General features: G+C 36.3%; 1 protein-coding gene across 4 annotated transcripts in view; it reads left to right on the top strand.

Moving 5' to 3' along the window:
- LOC113410337 (uncharacterized) overlaps positions 1–20,155 on the top strand; it is a 38,943-nt gene that overhangs the window by 6,147 nt on the left and 12,641 nt on the right. For all 4 annotated transcript variants that reach the window (XR_015749488.1, XM_087965137.1, XM_026664863.2 and 1 more), the window contains 5 exons: positions 922–1,075; positions 2,197–2,403; positions 11,278–11,430; positions 17,517–17,604; positions 19,882–20,053. Coding sequence is in view for 3 of the 4 variants with exons in the window: in XM_087965137.1 (XP_087821263.1) it covers positions 922–1,075; positions 2,197–2,403; positions 11,278–11,430; positions 17,517–17,604; positions 19,882–20,053 (774 nt within the window). In the remaining variant the exon portion in view is untranslated. The remainder of the gene's footprint in view (positions 1–921; positions 1,076–2,196; positions 2,404–11,277; positions 11,431–17,516; positions 17,605–19,881; positions 20,054–20,155) is intronic.

Below are 20,155 nucleotides of genomic sequence, written 5' to 3'. Positions count from 1 at the left end.
CATTTAGTTATATTTTCAGCTTAATTGCCTATTAATGCCAAAGCGGATTTTTCCAATTTCTTATTCTTAATTGTCAATATAAGGAAGGAGAGAGAAGAAGAAAAAAGCCAAACCTTTCCCTTTTCACTTTTTTTTCACTGCTTCTGACTCTTCTTTGGGAGCGATGTTATTTCTTGTAGAATTTAAATTCCAGGGTACCTTAGTTATTGCTTTTTCAACTTAGCCCGGTCAGCCAAAACTTTCGCTTCTTATCTTCCTCCTGCACGTTCTTTTCCGGTTGAGTACTTCTTTGAGGTGGCCATTTCTGGCCACCGCTCCTACCGCCTTCGGGAAAGGGAGTTTGACCAGCTGAGGAGGAGAGATGTGGCTCTCCTCGACCCTGCTGGCAGTCTCCCCCTTCTTCACCACCTCTACGGGGTGGCTTAGCCCTGCAACCAGCCGGCTCGGGGCGCTCCAGCAGCGAGCCCAGGCAGAAACCGCGCACAATCGCAGCTTCCTGTCTGTCGCCGAAGCCCTTCAAACTGGAAGTTTTCCAGGCTTCCATCTTCTATTTGTAACTATCCTCTCCCTTTTTAGATATTATCTCAGATCTATTAAGGAGGGAAAGACAGAATAGTCTTGAGATAGACTTTAGAAGTATAATAACTAAGAGCTGTTGGGAAGAATCCTAAACTGTGGAGAGCAGTGTAATGAGATTAGTTGTAGAACAAGAATTGGTTGAAATAACAAGAGTTTCCAGGAATATGAACTGTAATGTTATAGCCTATTTAATTGACCTGGAAATCACTTGCATTATTTTGAGTGGTTGATCCTCAGGGCTCTGCTAAACTAATTGTGATGTATCAGTCTTTTTATTCTTTTAAAATTGAATAAAAGTTGGGTTTTATATAATTCATCTGTGTACCTCTGATTGCTTTGCAGTGGAAGGTCTCCACAATCCCTCACCCTTGAGCTGCTAAAAGAATATGGCTTTGATGAAGCAAATCCTCTGCCTTCACGACATGCATGTAACATCACAGTCCCTGGTGCTGCTGCTGCATGGTGTGATGCTGTCATGTTGTATGGAAGCAAACAGGTAAAAGTCTAGCAAATGTTATTGCTCAAAAGATTGATTGCAGATAGTCCTTGACTTACAACCATTAATTTAACAACTGTTCAAAGTTATAACGGCACTGAAAAAAGTAACTTACAATTGGTCCTTGCAGTGCCCCCCCCTGTCACATGATCAAAATTTGGCTGCTCGGCAACCAGCATGTAATCAATATTGCAGTATCTATGGGCCATGTGATCAACATTTGTCACTTTTTCCGCTGTCTTCTGACAAACAAAATTAAGAGTGGAAGATTCACTTAATAACCATGTTATTCATTTACAACTGCAGTGATTCACTTAACAACCATGGCAAAAAGTCATTAAAAAGCATAAGTCATAAAATAAAATCAGGCACCATTCACTTACCAACTGCCTATGTTAGTAATGGAAATTCTGGTCCTAATTGTGGTTATAAGTTAAGGACTACTTGTAGTATTGTTTTATTTTTGTTATTTCACAAATATGTTTGCATTTTTTAAATTAGTGAATTTGCTTTTCCTTTCATTGCACAGAGTTTCTTCTGCTTGCATAAGATATGGGGAAAGGCAGGCAAAACAACAGGCCATTGAACTTCTTTCCTTCCTATTTTAAAAATACCACTCAGTTTCATGTATCACCTGCTGAGATTTTACTAATTTCTTTTGTGTTTTCAAGATAAGATTATATTCTGCCCATTGCTAGATTAGAATTCATATATATATGAAACCAAATTTTAGATTTCACATACCTGATACCACAGAAAGGAATGAAATAATGCCTTTTGAAATAGATCTTGATCATGTTTATTGCCATGAAATAACATATTAATTTACGATTCAGAAACATAACAAATTTTAATATTCTCTTCCACTGTATTAATTTTCCAACTGTTTAGAAAGCCCAGTTTAATCTCTTAAATTGATTCACAGTTCCTCTTTACTTTTACACTTTTTATTGTAGTTCATAGAACACACTTAACCAGGCCAGCTAAACTGCATACACATGGCATGCTAAGCTTGATTAGTTTTAACTTTGGCTTATGTGATTCAGTGTATTGTGCAAATCTTTATACCTGGTGTGTGTACTGTATGTTGATTGATAACAATGCAATATTCCTTGATTCAGCTTTCCATGGGGCAGATTTTGCAACCAGCAATAGAAATGGCTGAGAAGGGCTTTCCAGTGTCTGAGATTACTTCTTACCAGTGGAAACAAGATGCTCATGTTCTTCAGTCTCCTGGAAATCAACATGGGAAGGACCTCTTGATCAATGGTGAAGTACCAGAGCATGGTCAAGTTTTCCAAAATCCTCTTTTGGCAAACACTTTTAAGGTAAAGAGACAGCCAATTATGCATTAACTTAGTAACATTTATTGATTGTAACCACCCACCTTTTACTGTTGGTTGGTTATGTCACATATCATCATGATATCCATGTAGATTGTTATATAAAAATTGAAATATATTTACTTAGATCATATACAACTAAGCCATACTATGATTGATTTGGCCTAGAACCCCCTATTAAAGTGCCTCAATTATTATGAACTAGGCCATTATGGCTTGTTCAGTAATTGATAGTTAAAATATATTGTAGTATTATATATACATGTATATGCATATATATATATATATATATATATATATATATATATATATATATATATATATATATATATATATATATACATGCAATCAGTATGAATATTTCTATTTAAAATCAAACCTGTATATTAGTTCTGACAATATGTTTTCAGTTCTTGCTTTGATAGAAATAGCTGAAGAATAATTATTCAATGTTTGGGATATTTTTTTTCTTGGTTAACATCAAGCAGTTTCTGGAGAATATATGACACAATTGTTTTACATTATTTTATGAAAGCTTTTAGAAGTGAATAATTCTTGAATAGCACATAACTGACAGAGTCTGTTATATTTGGTAAAAAACATAGCTAATAGTTACATTTTTTATTTGTTTGATAACTTCATAATAGGAGCTTTTGAATTAGGAAAAGGTTGTCTACTTTCCATATACAGAATGATGGACATTGTAGATTGATTCTTAAATTGGAGGTTGATGGATACTCATACATGTATGTGTTATTAACTTATGATCACAATTGAAATCAGAACTTCTATCACTGAGTGATATTGTTAAGTGAGTTGTGCCCAATTTTTGAACTTTTTTGCCATGATAATAAGGCCAGCTTTCCTCATAGACTTGGTTTGTTGGAAACTGACTGAGAAGGTCACAAATGCAATTATATGATTACAAAATGTTGCCACCATTTGTAAATACGTGCCTGTTGCCAAGTTCCTAAATTGCAATCACATGACCACTGTGATGGTCGTAAGTGTAAGGACCAATCATAAGTTAATTTTTGCAGCAACGTAACTTTGAATGGTTGCTAAACAAATGGTTGTAAATTGAGGACTACCTGTGTGCCATGCATATTTTATGTAAACTCAGATACTCACCCATTCACTAGTGTGTTTATTACTAGAAATCAGAGATTCTGAGCAGGGTTGCTGGGAAACATCAACCTCAGTTTTGACAATTATAGCAGATGATTAGTTTTCCACTGCTATCAGCACAAACCTAATTTTTGATTGCCTGGAAAAGCAGGTGAAATTCAGGGAGTTTTTGCAGGCTGGACTTTTTGCTACCAACCTAGGGTTATCCACATCTAATATACATTGAAATTGATTGCAGAGTTTTACATGAGAAATACATGAATTTCAACGTGATATTCAGAATAAAAGCAAATATATGTGTTCCAGGATAATGTTGCAAGATCCAACCTGGGTCAATCACCGGGACTAGAGGTTTTGTCTTCCAAGCTTTCAGACTCATCCTGGAGCTCAGGGAACTTCTCTCTAGCCTAATTAAAAATGGGCGTAAGCATGAGTTCGAAAGCTCAAAAGACAAAACTTCTGGTCCCGATAACCGACCCAGATTGGATCCTACAACATTCAGAGAATCAGACTCTCAAAACCATTGTAACTCATTGTGAATTTCCTTGTGCACAAGCTAGCAAAAAGCACCATATCTATTTATTTATTTATTTATTTTATTTATTTGATTTGCCAATTGTTTACAAGATAATAAGTATAAGTGTATACATAGTTGTGAATACATGAAATGGGTACATATAAGAAAAATAAAAGAAGAATAAGAGAAACAATAGGACAGGGACGGTAGGCACGTTGGTGCGCTTATGCACGCCCCCTACAGACCTCTTAGGAAAGGGGTGAGGTCAATAGTAGACAGTCTAAGGTTAAAGTTTTTGGGGTTTGGGGAAGAAACTACAGAGTCGGGTAGAGTATTCCAGACATTGACCACTCTATTGCTGAAGTCATATTTCCTGCAATCAAGTTTGGTGCGGTTAACATTGAGTTTGTATCTATTGTGTGCTCTTGTGTTGTTATGGTTGAAGCTGAAGTATTCATTGACAGGTAGGACATTGCAATGTATGATTTTATATACCATGCTTAAATCAGACCGAAGACGGCGTAATTCAAGGTTTTCTAGTTCTAGAATTTCAAGTCTGGTGGCATAAGGTATTCTACAACGAGTAGAGGAGTGGAGAACTCTTCTTGTGAAATATTTCTGGACTTTCTCAATTGTGCTAATATCAGATATGTAATGTGGGTTCCAGACTGATGAACTGTATTCGAGTATTGGTCTAGCAAATGTTTTGTATGCTCTGGTTAGTAGTGTGATATTACCAGAGAAAAAGCTACGTAGGATTAGGTTAACAACTCTTAATGCCTTTTTGGCTATGTAGTTGCAGTGGGCTCTAGCACTTAGATCATTAGAGGTGAGTATTCCAAGGTCCTTTACAGAGCTTGGGTCATCAACAAGATCTTGACTATTCAGCTTGTATTTTATTTTCTGATTTTTTTTGCCAATATGTAATTATCTAGTGCTATGAGTACATAGTTTCAGTGATAAGATATGCCTTATCTCTTTCAGCTCTAATTTGAACAAATGATAAATGTCATTTTAGAAGTGGTTGGATTGAGAATACAAAGAAGAATCAGGACAGAATTGCTCTGTAGAATTTTACCCTCAGTAACCTACTCCTGTATCTGGCTCCTTCTGGGTCTCTTGGTTGGAACCAAGAGTTTATAGTCTTTGGAAACATTGAAGGCTGATATTTATCAAAAGAGGGATGTTTCATGTGATGCAGGGAAATTAGTGGAGCATGGCAATAATGTACATTAAATTTAATTTTATTTCCACAGCAATTGAATTTGCTTCCTGGCTAACTTAGTTACGAAAATCGTAAGAGATTAGGTAGCCATGTCTGGATGCTATTCAGCAGCATTTCTCAGTCTCATTTTTTAGCTAATTATAAATCTTAGTATCCTGATCTGACAGATACTGCTTTTTAACTTCATTCTGAGACTTATGTAATGTTGAAAAAGCATTCAGAGATAAATGCCATAGACATCAGTAAATGGCAAAACGTATAGATGGTGTCAGATTGCTTACTGGAGAGAGGAGGCAGAAGCTTATTTGCTTATGCCTTTTTCCCACCTGCATTCAACTTATTTTATTACATGACACATTAATGTAATAATTTTCTTAAACCCCCCCCCCCCGCCCATTTCTATGCATCTATATATTCCTTGTATTTAGAGTAGTGTATAACTTTCATCCTCAGTTTTACAAGATGAGAATGTTGGTTAATATAATACAAATATTCAGTCTATTGGTTAAGAATTGTTAGATGAAGTATCCGTAGATATCTGTATTGAAGTGTGCAGGAGGAACATGCTGTGATTATATGTTTTTCTTGGAATCATATTCTGCAGTGTAGGGAATGGATTGTAAAATTAGGAAGAAGTAACACATTTAAAACTAAGGAGTGACTTGTTGAGGTAACCTTCAGATAACTTCAGGTGACCCTGAGGCCACAGATAAACCCTCAAGTGGCTTAAGAGCTCTCAGGAAGAGTAGTAAGACCAAATGACTGCAAAGAAATATGATCCTTTCACCCCACCCCCACCCACCCCCATCCTGTCAGAACTAATCCCTCCATAGCCCCCACCATCCTGCCAGAACCGATGAAGCTTCTTGGATGAGAAGCGAAACATCTTTTTCTTCCTCAAGGAAAAAACAGTCCAGTTGCCTTTTGAAAAAGAGCCTTTGGGACAGCCATGACCTGGATGATTGAGAATCTCCACAGACATAAGGAGGTAAAAGAATTCTGCAACAGAGCCTTTTGGAAGCAAATTATGGGAGTCAACTTCAATCAAACTTTATAGAGGCATTAGTGCCCTTAAGTATTTAAGTATCTTTTTCAGATCAAGAGGCTTTACAGGGAAGAATTTGAATTTGGTCTTGGATAATGAACTCGTACACGTCAGAAGAATAAAAGAGTTTTTTCACATATAAAATTTCTTTCGCCAGTTATGCTAATAATATCTGTAACTTAGATGTTATCAAGCCTCTATGTTTATAAGTGCCTACAAATTTTAATTTTAATCTATAGAGAAATATATTACACAGGAACATTGCTTTTTAATGGACTTTGCATGAATAAGCTTTTACTAATTCACACATACCAACTAAAATTTGACTATTTTATTGATTTGATTTTCTGTTTAAGTGAAACAGCTTCATTTAAGTCAAGGCAGCTAAAAAGGAAAATTATCAAAGTGAATGGTACTTGACTAAAACAATCAAGTTTGCAATTTAATTTCAGTGGTAGAAGTAAACACAACACCTTCATATAAGTCAAATTCTTTGATAAGGTGGGGCCTGTGAGGTAGAAGAAAGGTCTAAGAGCCCAGCCAAATGAATGACATTAACATTTGTTTCTGACATTCTTGATTCAACAGAAAACTCTCTTCACATGAATTGTGCTGCCCCACAGCAGACCTTTGTTGTAATAAGACTGGATGGTGTTGCTGCTTTACACAATTTAACATGGGCACTTTCAGAGACTAGTGGATTTCCCAGTTTCGTTTCACTCTTCTTACAATTCTTTCCTATCAACAGGGTAAAACAAACTCTGATTGATGTCTCTAATATGTGGTAGATAGGAATGGGATAATCTAGGCCCTTTCTCCAGATAAGTAATGAAACATCTGCAAGCAAACATGTTGATTATTTTGAATGTGATGCTGGGGTAAATTATTGTGCATACCATGGGCAGTCAGAGCAATCAACAGACAGACACTGAATAGATTACATCACTAGAAGCCAAAATCACAAGGCTACGTTTGATTTACTTTGGCCATGTCATGCATGCAAATTCATTGGAGAATGAATGTTAGGAATGGTTAATGGAACAAGAAGAAGGAGCAAGCAAAGAACATGCTGGCTGAATACATCAAAATTGATACAAAGATGAATATCTGACAACTAAAAGAAGCTGTGTTGACAGGGTAGCACAAGAGCACCTCCCTATAAAATTGCCAAGAGTAGGAAGAACAACAGTAAAACCTTTACAAGCAAATAGCTAAGCTCAGAGAGGGGCAAGGATTCCTCATTTCAACATATATTCTCTATTGCTAATGCTATAAAAAATTGTGGCTGTTTAGAATCAATGTATTGGAAGAAACTGTTCACCTATTCAGCTTCCTTAGTGGCTAATTACATCTTGTTAATATTTAACAATTTGGTGCCAGATGGTAATGCACCACATGGTAAATGGTATTCTTATTTGACTGAGTGTTTGCAATGACACATGCTGTTTTGTCTTGGTACCAGGTACGAACAATTTGCCATCCCTTTTGAATTATTGAGATTGACGTGGCTTTTTCTTAGAATTAGGTCAAAGGCAGGACAGTTTCTTCTTGTATAAATAAGCATTCCTTGTGTTCTTTGCCTTTGGATGAAACTACTGACATTTTGCATGCTCTGTAATATTACAGTGATCTGATACACAATTATTATGTTTTATGAAAAAATGTTGTATAATTCTTAATCTCAAATGACTGTATAAAAAATGGCTTAGTTGATAGAAAATCTAAACTATAGTCTTATACCGTTTAACTATTCTAGCTTGAATGGAAAGTACCATAGTTTTCCAGTTCAGAGAAACGGGGAAAAGATGACTTCCTATAAAATAAGCCATTCTAGGACATTAGGAGGTAGTGGAACCAGGAAAAGAAGTGGCAGGAAATAGAGAGATGTAGTCAAATCCAGTTGACTTGATAACATGGTTTTCTGTTGTACTTGAACCAAGGATATTTTGATGTATTGTTATATCAATTGTTAGGAATGGCTGCATAAGCAAGGAATATTCAGTTATATTAGCTTATTCTTGGTTTATCCTTCAGAAAGGTATAATATGATTTAACTTTACAACAAGGAAACAAATAGTAATAGCAAGCTATAGAAAATTTGATTGGGCTTTTAAAATTCAATTAATTGCTGAACTATGCACTTTGTGGCTGGGTTCCCAAATCACATCAAGCCATAATATAGTGTATGCGATTTTGGCTTAACTGTGCTGTGCCACCTTAGCCGTTGTGATGTATAAACTATGTTTTATGGCTTCTATGAATAACCTAGGGTTAATTTAGTATACAGTTGTGCTCATAAGTTTACATACCCTGGCAGAATTTATGATTTCTTGGCCATTATTCAGAGAATTTGAATGATAACACAAATACTTTTCTTTCACATGGTTAGTGGTTGGCTGAAGCCATTTATTATCAGTCAACTGAGTTTACTCTTTTAAAATCATAATGACAACAGAAACTACCGAAATGACCCTGATCAAAAGTTTACATACCCTGGTGATTTTGGCCTGATAAGATGCACACAGGTTGGCACAAAGGAGTTTGAATGGCTATTGAAGGTAACCATCCTCACCTGTGATCTGTTTGCTTGTAATTAGTGTGTGTGTGTGTGTGTGTGTGTATAAAAGGTCAATGAGTTCCTGGACTCCTGACAGACCCTTGCATCTTTCATCCAATGCTGCACTCACCTTTCTGGTTTCTGAGTCATGGGGAAAGCAAAAAAATTGTCAAAGAGTCTGTGGGAAAAGGTAGTTGAACTGTATTAAACAGGAAAGGGAAACACTTTCCTGTATAAAACAGGAAAGATATCCAAGGAATTGAGAATGCCAATCAGCAGAGTTCAAACACTACTCAAGAAGTGGAAAATGAGGGGTTCTATTGAAACCAAACCACGGTCAGGTAGACTAACTAAAATTTCAGCCACAACTACCAGGAAAATTGTTTGGGATGCAAAGAAAAACCCACAAATAACTTCAGGTGAAATACAGGACTCTCTGAAAACATGTGGTGTGGCTGTTTCAAGCTGCATAATAAGGAGGCACTGGAAGAAAGATGGGCTGCATGGTCGAGTTGCCAGAAGAAAGCCATTACTACGCAAATGCCACAAAGTATCCTGCTTACAATATGCCAAACAGCACAGAGACCAGCCTCAAACCTGGCACAAAGTCATTTGGAGGGATGAGACCAAAATTGAGCTTTTTGGCCACAACTATAAACGTTACATTTCAAAAGGACTCAACAAGGCCTATGATGAAAAGTACACCATTCCTACTGTGAAACATGGAGGTGTATCACTGATGTTTTGGGGATGTGTAAGCTACAAAGGCACAGGAAATTTGATCAGAATTGATGGCAAGATGAATGCAGTATGTTATCGAAAGATACTGGAGGAAAATTTGCATTCATCAGCCTGGAAGCTGCGCATGGGACGTACTTGGACATTCCAACATGACAATGATCCTAAATACAAGGCCAAGTCGACCTGTCATTGGCTACAGCAAAATAAAGTGAAGGTTCTGGAGTGGCCATCTCAGTCTCCTGACCTCAATATCACTGAGCCACTCTGGAGAGATCTCAAACATGCAGTTCATGCAAGACAGCCCAAGAATTTACAGGAAGTGGAGGCTTTTTGCTGGGAAGAATGGGCAGCTTTACCATCTGAGAAGATAAAGAGCCTCATCCACACATACCACAAAAGACTTCAAGCTGTCATTGATGTTAAAGGGGACAATGCACAGTATTAAGAACTGGGCTATGTAAATTTTTGATCAGAGTCATTTGGGTAGTTTCTGTTGTCATTATGATTTAAACAGTTGATTGATAATAAATGGCTTCAGCCAACCACTAACCATGAGTGAAAGAAAAGTTTTTGAGTTATCATTCATATTCTCTGAAAAATGGCCAAGAAATCATAAATTCTGCCAGGGTATATAAACTTATGAGCACAACTGTAACTAGAGTATAAACCATAAAATACTATATAATGGTATGCAACCATAGTATAAAGAAACTGCTTTAGCCCACCTTTGGCACACTCTCAGAAGTCAAAATAAATGCTTTTTTCCCTTTAGTACTTGCAATATAGGTTGAAAACATTTCTTATAAAGCCTACAACAAATTGATACATTGCTGGCAAAGGCTGATGAATAAGAAGGTTATGGTTAGAGAAAGAAACTTAAGACTTGCCCTAATTGATTAGGTTGTGGGTAATTTGTTCTTTCAGACTTGCATGTTTCAGTTAATATAGCCTTACAATAAAGTAAAACTAGCTCATCTGGTCATATTTTCTGTCTGGTTTACCTTGGAGAGCTGACATCAGTATTGCAAATCTGAAAGTACAGGTCTCCTACAGTCACTGTTAACATCCTGATCAATTAGGGCAGCTTCTTCCTACGTTTCTTTTTCTGATATTGGGGATGTAACTCGAGGGTGCCTTCCTCTCTTGGCTGACCCCTCAGTAGGCAGCTTCTCTTTCCTTTTTCCTCGAGGTCATTCCCACAAAATGTTACAGAGCACCTAAACAAGCTATCTCTTCTTACGCTGCTTCTCTCCATAGGCCACACTGTCCCTAAAAAAATTATCTAAAATTTACAAGTAGTCCCCAACTTAAAACCAGCAGTTTAGTGACCACAAAACAGATACTTATGATCATGATTCAAAGTTCCAGTGGTTGTTTCCCCCCACTCCGTGTTCAGGTAACCACATTTTGGGCACTCAGCAACGGGTCTGGATTTACAGTTATTTATAGCATCCTGCAATTGTGGGACCATGATTGATGACATCTTTTGGCGCAAACCGGCGTTTACTTCCAGTTTCTACTCTCCATGTCTATGTAACTGAAAGGTGACAAAGAAACATTATGAAAAGATGCCATTCAGAAGTGCTCTTGAGGACATGACAATACTATTCTTTTGATTTTGTAATTTAGAGTCTTTTTTCCTCCAGGAATTAGCAAAATCTGGCAAAAGAGGCTTTTACGAAGGTCATGTGGCTAAAGCAATTGTGGATGTTATTCAGAGTAATGGTGGAGTAATGGATTTAGGAGACCTGAAAAATCATGTCACTGAAGAAGTTGAGCCTATTGTCACAAATTACAAGGTATGGCAGACTTTTTTAAAAATGGTATGGAAAGATATAATATCCACAAGGATGTTTATATGATTCTTCATAGGTTTTTCTTAGAGGTTTAAGAAGTAATTTGGTTTGACTTCTAAACTTGGAGGAAGTTGTTCTTAGCCTATCTGCATCATCCCATAAAATCTTGCAGTATTCAATAGTGCAGTCTTTCCAACATGTATTATGCTATTCTAAGGAAACCATACAAAATGGCATGTGGTCACAATACAGTGGAAGTTAAATGGCATGCAAGGCTAGAAAGATGCAGTGAATGATGTTCATGTGAACTGGATTTAGTGAGTTTTTCTTTCCTTTTCTATTATCTTCTGCCTTTAAACTTTTTTTTAGTTTATTATTTTTGATCCCTTTCCATTCTCTGCATAATGAATGGATGCATGGTACTGTCCAGAAAAAATGAGAGATTTGAGGGGTTGCCACAAAGAAGGGGGGAAATGTACTTATTTTCCAAAACACAAGAAGGCACAGCAAGGACCAGTCAATGGAAACTAACCAAAGAGAGAAGCAACCTAGAACTAAGGAGAAATTTCCAGACAGAATAATCCATCGATGGAATGGCTTACCTTCTGAAGTTGTGGGTGCTCCATCACTGGAGGCTTTTAAGAAGAGACAGAATAGCCATTTGTCTGAAATAGCATAGGGTCTTCTGGTTGAATAGGGGGTTGGATAAGAAGACCTCCAAGGTCCCTTTCAACTCTGATGGTGTTCTTTGTTCAAACTGGAAGTTGAAGAAATGTTGTAGTAGTAAAAGGTACCATCAGCTGTGGAATAGTAGCAAGCTGACAAATCATTGTCACTTTTAACACATAGTGGCATCTTTTTCATGAATATAACATAAAACACACACACACACACACATGTATGTATGTATGTATGTATACATATCTGTCCATTTGTGTTTATTCCATTACAGATAGCCCTCATTTAACTACTGCTTCGTTTAACAAACATTCGCTGTTAGATAATGATGAAATTGGGGCATTATGATTCGTCCTCATGTGTATGGCCTTTGCAGCTCTGTAAAGCAAAGGAAAGCTGAAGTAAGATAATAAAAATGTGATGGTTCATGCGGCTGCTTTACATGACAATAGAATTCATTATCCCAATTATCACTAAATAGGACTACTTGTGTTTTTGTTATTAATTTCTAAAGATTAAACTCAACATTTAGTAAAATGCTTAAGGTAAATGTGACTTAACTTTAAAAACTGAATGTAGACGAAAACCAAAAGCGTAAAGATCAGGAGACTGTTCTGTGTGGTGATTCCCTTTTTGTGTTACTTCTATCTTAGAACTTTCCATAAACAAGAATACTTGACTCAATCTGTTTTTCTCTACACTTCAAAGGAGTTATTTCCAGTCATGTAGCCAAGTCTAGAAAGAAAAGGAATTTTCCTTGCCAGGTCATTCTTGGGTCTTCACTCCTGCCTTTGTTCTTTTACCTCTTTTGGTATTCTTCCCCATAGCAGTATTAATAAATCTTTGGCAAAGATCCATATCCTGAATACAAATCTTGCAAATTAAATTCAGCTTTCATAGTTTTCTCCTGCAAAAGAGAAATAAAAGATTGGAGTTCAAAACTTTATGTGAAAAATCTCTTGCAGTTGATGTAAATGGAGTATTATAAAACAAGTATTCTTCAAAACTAATTCCAGTGTTCATGTACAATTTTATGCCTCTTTGAAATTATAAACTAAATGCACATTGGCATGCTTGCATTACTGTCTTAAAGGAGAATTGGTAATTTAAATTTAATCTCCCCCAGAGAAGGACATCATGTAGTGTGCAATAACATATTAAAATATAACCACAGTATAAAAAAACTAAATATTAGAAGGATTGAAGGATGATTAACACAGTTAAAATTAGTTAAAAGATGAAGAGAGGGTTGTCAAGGCACCAATCAGGCCCATGGCTACATGCTGTTCTGGGTATCCCCAAGCAATACAGATCTTGCATCAGGATTCCTTCTTCAGACTTCAAATTCTGTCAGCTTTAGCAAGTTGACCAGACAGGAAACACAATCAGATGAACTAATTCTACTTTACTGTAAAGCTACATGAACAGAATTTCACAAGTCTGAAACTAGAGTTCTCCTTCTGTCACTTTTACAGCCTGGAGCTTAAGGAGGATTCCTTTTGAGCCTCTTATTTTACCCACCATGCAACTATGTTGTCTGTTATCTCACTTTCCCTAGACAGCACCTCTTTGACTCATCTCCCAAGGTCTTTCCCACATACCATTACAAATCCCTTACAAAGAAGAGTCTGATCTTGACTGCTTCCCAAACATGAAGGAATGGTGTTTAGGATCTCTCGAGGCAAGATGTTCTATAAGAAAGGGGAAATATGGTGATATACTTCAATTTATTGTTATATAATTCATAAGTATATCTAACTGAGCTTTGTAACAACTATATTATGAAACCAAACAATATATATAATATATACAGCTGCCCATCTTACCCAAATGACTTCAACATCTTACAAGGATTAAACACACATAAAAACCCACAACATAAAATCCCAAACGCTCAAGGATATTGCTAGCTCAGGAATGAACTGTGGGATTCTTGATACTCATTGAGCTGGGTTATTTGGTTGCAGATATTTTATTACCCAGCTAGGCTACATCATCAGTGCAAGGGCCAAGAACTCCACCCAAGAAGAAACAATAATCACATTCAGAGCTTCCTCATCAACAGCAGACTCCATCTCCCATTCCCCTTTTTAAATATCTGTAAAGTTTCCAGTAAACACATCTGAATTTGTTTTGTCTTAAAATAGTAAGATATTCTTAGCTTTTGATTTGTTGATATGGTATATTATAACCATTTATTCCAGAGCTCTTGAAAGTAATTATTATAAAGGATAAATAATATTTTGTACTTGTTTATATGAATTAAAACAAAACATTCCGGTCTGATAGTAATTTGGAACTTGCAGGAACTTGCTCGACTAATGAATAATTGAATATATTGCAATTTTTTAATTTTAGACAATTTACATTTCTCTTGTAATAACTCAAAAGATTTAAAAGCTTGACTGACAGTAAGTTGATCTAAAGTATAAATATCTCTAATTTCTCATAGCATGTTAATGACTTCTTTCCAATATTTTAGTTGTTGTGTTATGAAAAGAAAACAGAACTCTGTGACATACTTATGACAATATTGAAATTTATAGAATACATATCAATAAAATTTAGTGCATGTGATCTAAAACACTAAGGTTGAAGGCTTGAACATTTACATTCTTTAGGCCCAGTGAGAGGAGTTATAGGAAATATGTGAACATAACAATAAAGCAAGATGTAACTATTTTTCAGCTTCCAAATGGATTTTGTAGCAGATGATCTATATAATTCTTAATACAATTCATGATAGATTAAAAAAAAGTTAAAGGAGTCCCTGTGGATTTTACTCTGCTAGTCATTGCCGACTCTAGGGGGCAGTGTTTATCTCCGTTTTAAGGCCATTGATCCAGCACTGTCTGAAGACATTTCCATGGTCATGTGTCCAGCATGATGTCATGGAGTTGTTATATTCCCACCTATTTATCTACTCACATTTGCACTTTTTCGAACTGCTAAGGGGGCAGGAGCTAGGGTGAAGGTGAGAGCTTGCATGGCGTTTAACCGCTGAGCCACCCCATAATTCATGATAGCCATAATAAACAAATACATACATGCATACATACATACATAATACTAAATACATGATAAAATTTTATAAGGTATGATATGATTATATAATTTATAATATATAATAGAATTACAGTATATAATTCATAATCCAAAATTCATAATGACAAATTTCATATAGCATAGCAGCCAGATGATATTTCTTACAAAGTTATTCTTCATTAAATGAAAGGGGAGATAAGTGATAATTTGGAGAACTGAATCAAATAAAAGAGATATAGTCAACATTTTAAAGTTTCAGAGCACTTCATATTACAGAAAGAAAATAAAGGCAGTTTCTCAGTGATTTGGCAAGTGTATAAATCTGATTATTCAGCTCTTGCCCATGGATATCAAATAAGCTGCTAGCAGTTCAGAATGTAACAGCTGTCTGGCTACTCAGTATAGTATAAGAAATCATGATGCCAAAAAACTCACATAAAAAAAGGAATGCTTATATACTGTGTTTCACCAAAAATAAGACTCAAAAAGTAAATAAGTCCTAGCATGGTTTTTCAGGATGTTCGTAATATAAACCCTACACCCAAAATAAGCCCCAGTTAAGATCATCAGCCAGACGGATGCATTTAGTATCATATTTTCCCCCAAATTAGACTTAACCAGAAAATAAGCTGTAATGTGTCTTTTGGAGCAAAAGTTAATAAATATAGCAATAGCAATAGCACTTAGACTTATATACCGCTTTATAGTGCTTTATTGCCCTCTCAAAGCGGTTTAAAAAGTCAGCATATTGCCCCCAGCAATTTGGGTCCTCATTTTAGCCACCTCGGAAGGATGGAAGTCTGAGTCAACCTTGAGCCTGGTGAGATTCAATCTGCCAAATTGCAGTAGGAGTAGCTTGCAGTAGTGCACTCTAACCACTGCACCACCGAGGCTCCTTAATATAAGACCCAATCTTATTTTCAGGAAAAAAACTGGTACCTAACTGTTAGTAAAAGTATGCCAGATTCTTCAATCATGCAAAAAATTGTATACTTTAAATGTCAGGTGTACTATTATTACACTTATTAGTCATGTTAGAATCACAAAAAAATTACAAAACCATGGGTTTAAAAAAGATTCAAACAATTGTAGGTTAATAAAAAAATGTATTATTAATAGTTGCACATTATCTCATTTAAAATAATTTGACTGTTTTTAAAATTTATCTTCCTAGAAATTGTCAGAATCTACTAGAAAGATGCATTTCATTGTTAACTGTGCGTATATAGAATCTTCATAAATGTTTTTTTAAAAATAACTGAAAAATATTAAAAATATGTAGGGATGATTATTATGAGAAAGTATTTAATTGACATAAGCATATAATCTATTCAGGAATGCTACATCAATGCATGCACTCACTGTTGCTTAAAATTAATGATATTTGCTGTTATTTCCATCATATATTGCATGTGTGTTTGATTATATTTTTCTTAAGAATAGGTAATACATGTTAAAGAAGGGGTTGCCAACCTTTTGAACTTCAGGGACCACCAAACTCATAATTTTAAATCCCATGGACCACAAATATGAATTTTGACTGATGGTGGCTTGCTGACGTTTTCCTAGGGTCTCTGAAGAAAGCAGCAGAGATCCTGGGAAAATCCCCCCAAAAATCTGCAGGAAAATTCCCCACCGTTTTCCTACCGATTGATCATTCTTTATTTGGGATTGAAGGATACCATCTCCAGCTCCGTTCTCAGGGGAAGAGAGAGACAGAGACTTTTGACTTCATGCAAGGAAAGCAGCAGAAGCAGCAGAAGTCTTTCTTTCTCTCCACCAAATTCCTCCAGAAATGAGTCTTTGTGAAAATTGTCACACCGGTGCAGCCTCTTGGAGCAGGATGCCTTACAGGGTCCCAAAGACTCATTTCTGGCAGAGTGTGGGGGAGAGAAAGAAAGACTTTTCCTGCTTTCCTTGCGTGCAGCCAAAACCAGAAGAAGAAAGAAGCGGAAAGAAGCAGCCCCATGGCCAGGCCAGGCGTGTGGGTCAAGGGGGGCAAGTTCTTTCCTCCACTTTTTCCCCCCTCCCCCACTACCTCATATTGTTCGCAATGCAAGTGATGCAAGCCTTGTGTTCCCGTGGACCATGTGGGTGGCACAGCCTTGTGTTCCCACGCAGCCTGGATTAATTGCTTTGGGGGGTGCTTTGGGGGGTGCTTTAGGGGGTGACATTTCTCTGCGGACCACCAAAATTGTCTCATGGACTACCAGTGGTCCCTGGCCCACTGGTTGGCGACCACTGTGTTAAAGTGTTAGTATTTCATTAGTTGAAAAATAAGTAAAGGTTTTTGTTTAGAACAGTATCAGAAAGTTTTTCTTTATTTGGTTGATGGTCAGTATTAAATAGTGTCAATCATTTTTTAGGGCATGAATATTTGGGAAATTCCTCCCAATGGTCAAGGAATCACAACTTTATTAGCCCTGAATATTTTAGAAAATTTCAATGTGAAAGGTATGGTCAGCTTCTAATTCTTATATACATGTTGTTTCTAAGGAAAAAAATGCTAGATATTTCTACTTTAGGAAAAGAAGAGAAAAAAACACATTTTTGTCAAACAGTTTACACTGAAATGAACGAGAATGAGACTTATTTAAGAGAGATTTATAGGACTGTGCAAAAGATTGACAAAACTTGCCATGTCAGCAACGTCTAAACGCTATTAATTCAAAGCAATAGAAATCACACATTATTAGAGACTAATAATGGGAAACTGGAGGGAAAAATTGAGAAAGTGGTAATGGCAAATTTCTTCTGTGATGTAAGAACATATCCAGTTAGTTTCCCAGATTCACTCAATTTGAGAAAAATTTTATTTATATAAATCACAATATAGTTCATTCAAAAAAAGAAACTTGTAGACACATCAATTAATACAGATGGCAATTAAGCCTCTTTAGAAAGAATGTTTTATTTTTATGTTATAAAAATTCTTAATCGCATAACAATATATGTAAAATTAATTCCATTGTAATTTAGATCCCAATCTAATTGTAGAAATATATGTAAAAGTACGTCCATAAGGAAAACAAAAAACTATCATTCTTGATAAATACATGTAGAGTTACCTGCCTAATGCACACCTTCCAATTTTCCAGAGCACAATCCTAATCTAGCCCCTATTCTTATGATCCAGATGATGATAAGATAAATTACTGTTCTAAAATGCTGCTAGTTGAGAATATGTTGGTGATGCCACTGGTGAATTTTTCTAAGACTAAGGAGTACTTGTGAAATCACAGACTTAGGCCTCCAAGCCTGAAGTCTTGGCTTTTCAAAGTAAATTAGTCGGGGGTGGGATTCAAATTTTTTAACAACCGGTTCTGTGGCTGTGGCTTACTTGGTGGGCGTGGCTTGGTGATCATGTGAGTGGGTGGGCGTGGCTTGGTGGTCATGTTATTGGCTGGGCCTGGCCAACTCAATATCACTCACATCGAGGCATGCACCTCCTCACCTGGCCTCATGACTGTGGGGATGCTGCAACAATCGTAAATGTGAAAAATTGTCATAAGTCACTTTTTTCAGTGCCATTGTAACTTTGAATGGTCATTCCACACAAGCAAAGTACCAGCAAAGGAGGGAAAAATAACTCCAGAGACGTTCCTGAGACAGGAAGTCTAGTCCTGCCAAGAATGTAATAAGGGTTAACAGAGAGGCAGTTTCTGTAAGCAACACCAGAATGTTTCCTTCCTGCCTTCCTTACAGGATTAGGCCAGTAATTTCTTCTAACAACTGGTTCTCCAAACTGCTTAGAATGTTAACAACCGGTTCTAGCGAATAGGTGCGAACTGGTAGAATCCCACCCCTGATATTAGTGGCTTTGGAAAGAGCATTAGTGTAGTGAAACTTTTTTTAAAAAACCTATCAAATGCCATCTTGAAAATCCTCCCTTTCTTGAGATTATCTTTTATGGACTGATTTTATGATTTTATTAACATTTTATCTCATATATTGTAAGCCAGATAGAATGAGAAGAGCAGATGGCACATACATTTTGATAGCAAATGTCAAAGTACAAAGAGAAGTGGATGGGAACAAGCAGGAAGAGCCACGGGAATTAGCAATAAAGCAATAAATATTAGTTTGACCTTGAAAGAGAGTGGAGCAGAAAAAGAATGGCACTTTTGTCCTAGGTTATAGGTCTATGTAGGTCTCTCTTGATTTCTCAGGGAAATATTTTTCCAAAACCAGGAATTGAATGGTATGATTGTAGAGCCAAAAGGAGGAGTATACCTGAGGCAACAATGAAATTTAATTCATGTTTAAATTTAATTTAAATTAATTACCTACACGTAATATGATTACTTTTCATTAAACCCATAATCTTCCCTTTTGTCAGTTGGAAAAAACTATGACAATGTCTGCTGTGGTGACGATGGGGCACATCCAATGCTATCCGGCATCATCATCATTAAATTTATATGCTGCCCAGCTCCCAACAACTCTGGGTAGTTTACAAAATCATTAAAAACATTTTTAAAGCAAAAACAAACAAACAAACAAAGACAAAAGGTAACAAAGATAGCAGAGATAGGAAACATAAACAGGAACAAAGAAAAAGAAGAAAAGAGGCTTCAATCACACTAACAAAATGCCTGGGGAAAGAGCATCCTCTAGTGTAGAAAACAATGTATGAATCAATTCACTGTTTCTGATCAGTAAGTACTATATACACAATTATACTTCTATGCATATGAATTGAAAACAATAATTTGTGTTGGCTTTCTGCAGATCTGCACCATAATTCTACTCATTACTTGCACATTTTAATTGAAGCATTCAAGCTGAGCTTTGCTGATAGTTTTTGGTTTTGTGCTGATCCGGAAAAAGGAACAGTACCTACAGCACAGCTCCTTTCTAAATCTTATGCCAAAGACCGTTCAGATTTAATCAATTTACACAGGTAAGCTGTCCTCCTGTTTACTTTTATAAGTGCCACTACTTATTAATTAGTTACTAAATATCAAACAATACCACAGTGTTAACTATTATTGGCTTCAGCTTT

The sequence above is a fragment of the Notechis scutatus genome, chromosome 4 (genome assembly GCF_049901735.1).
Source record: "Notechis scutatus isolate UNSWTSFEM ecotype Mainland chromosome 4, rNotScu1.2, whole genome shotgun sequence".
Classification (NCBI taxonomy): domain Eukaryota; kingdom Metazoa; phylum Chordata; class Lepidosauria; order Squamata; family Elapidae; genus Notechis; species Notechis scutatus.
The sequence above is the reverse complement of the archived record's forward strand: the minus strand, read 5'-3'. Positions and strand labels throughout refer to the sequence as shown.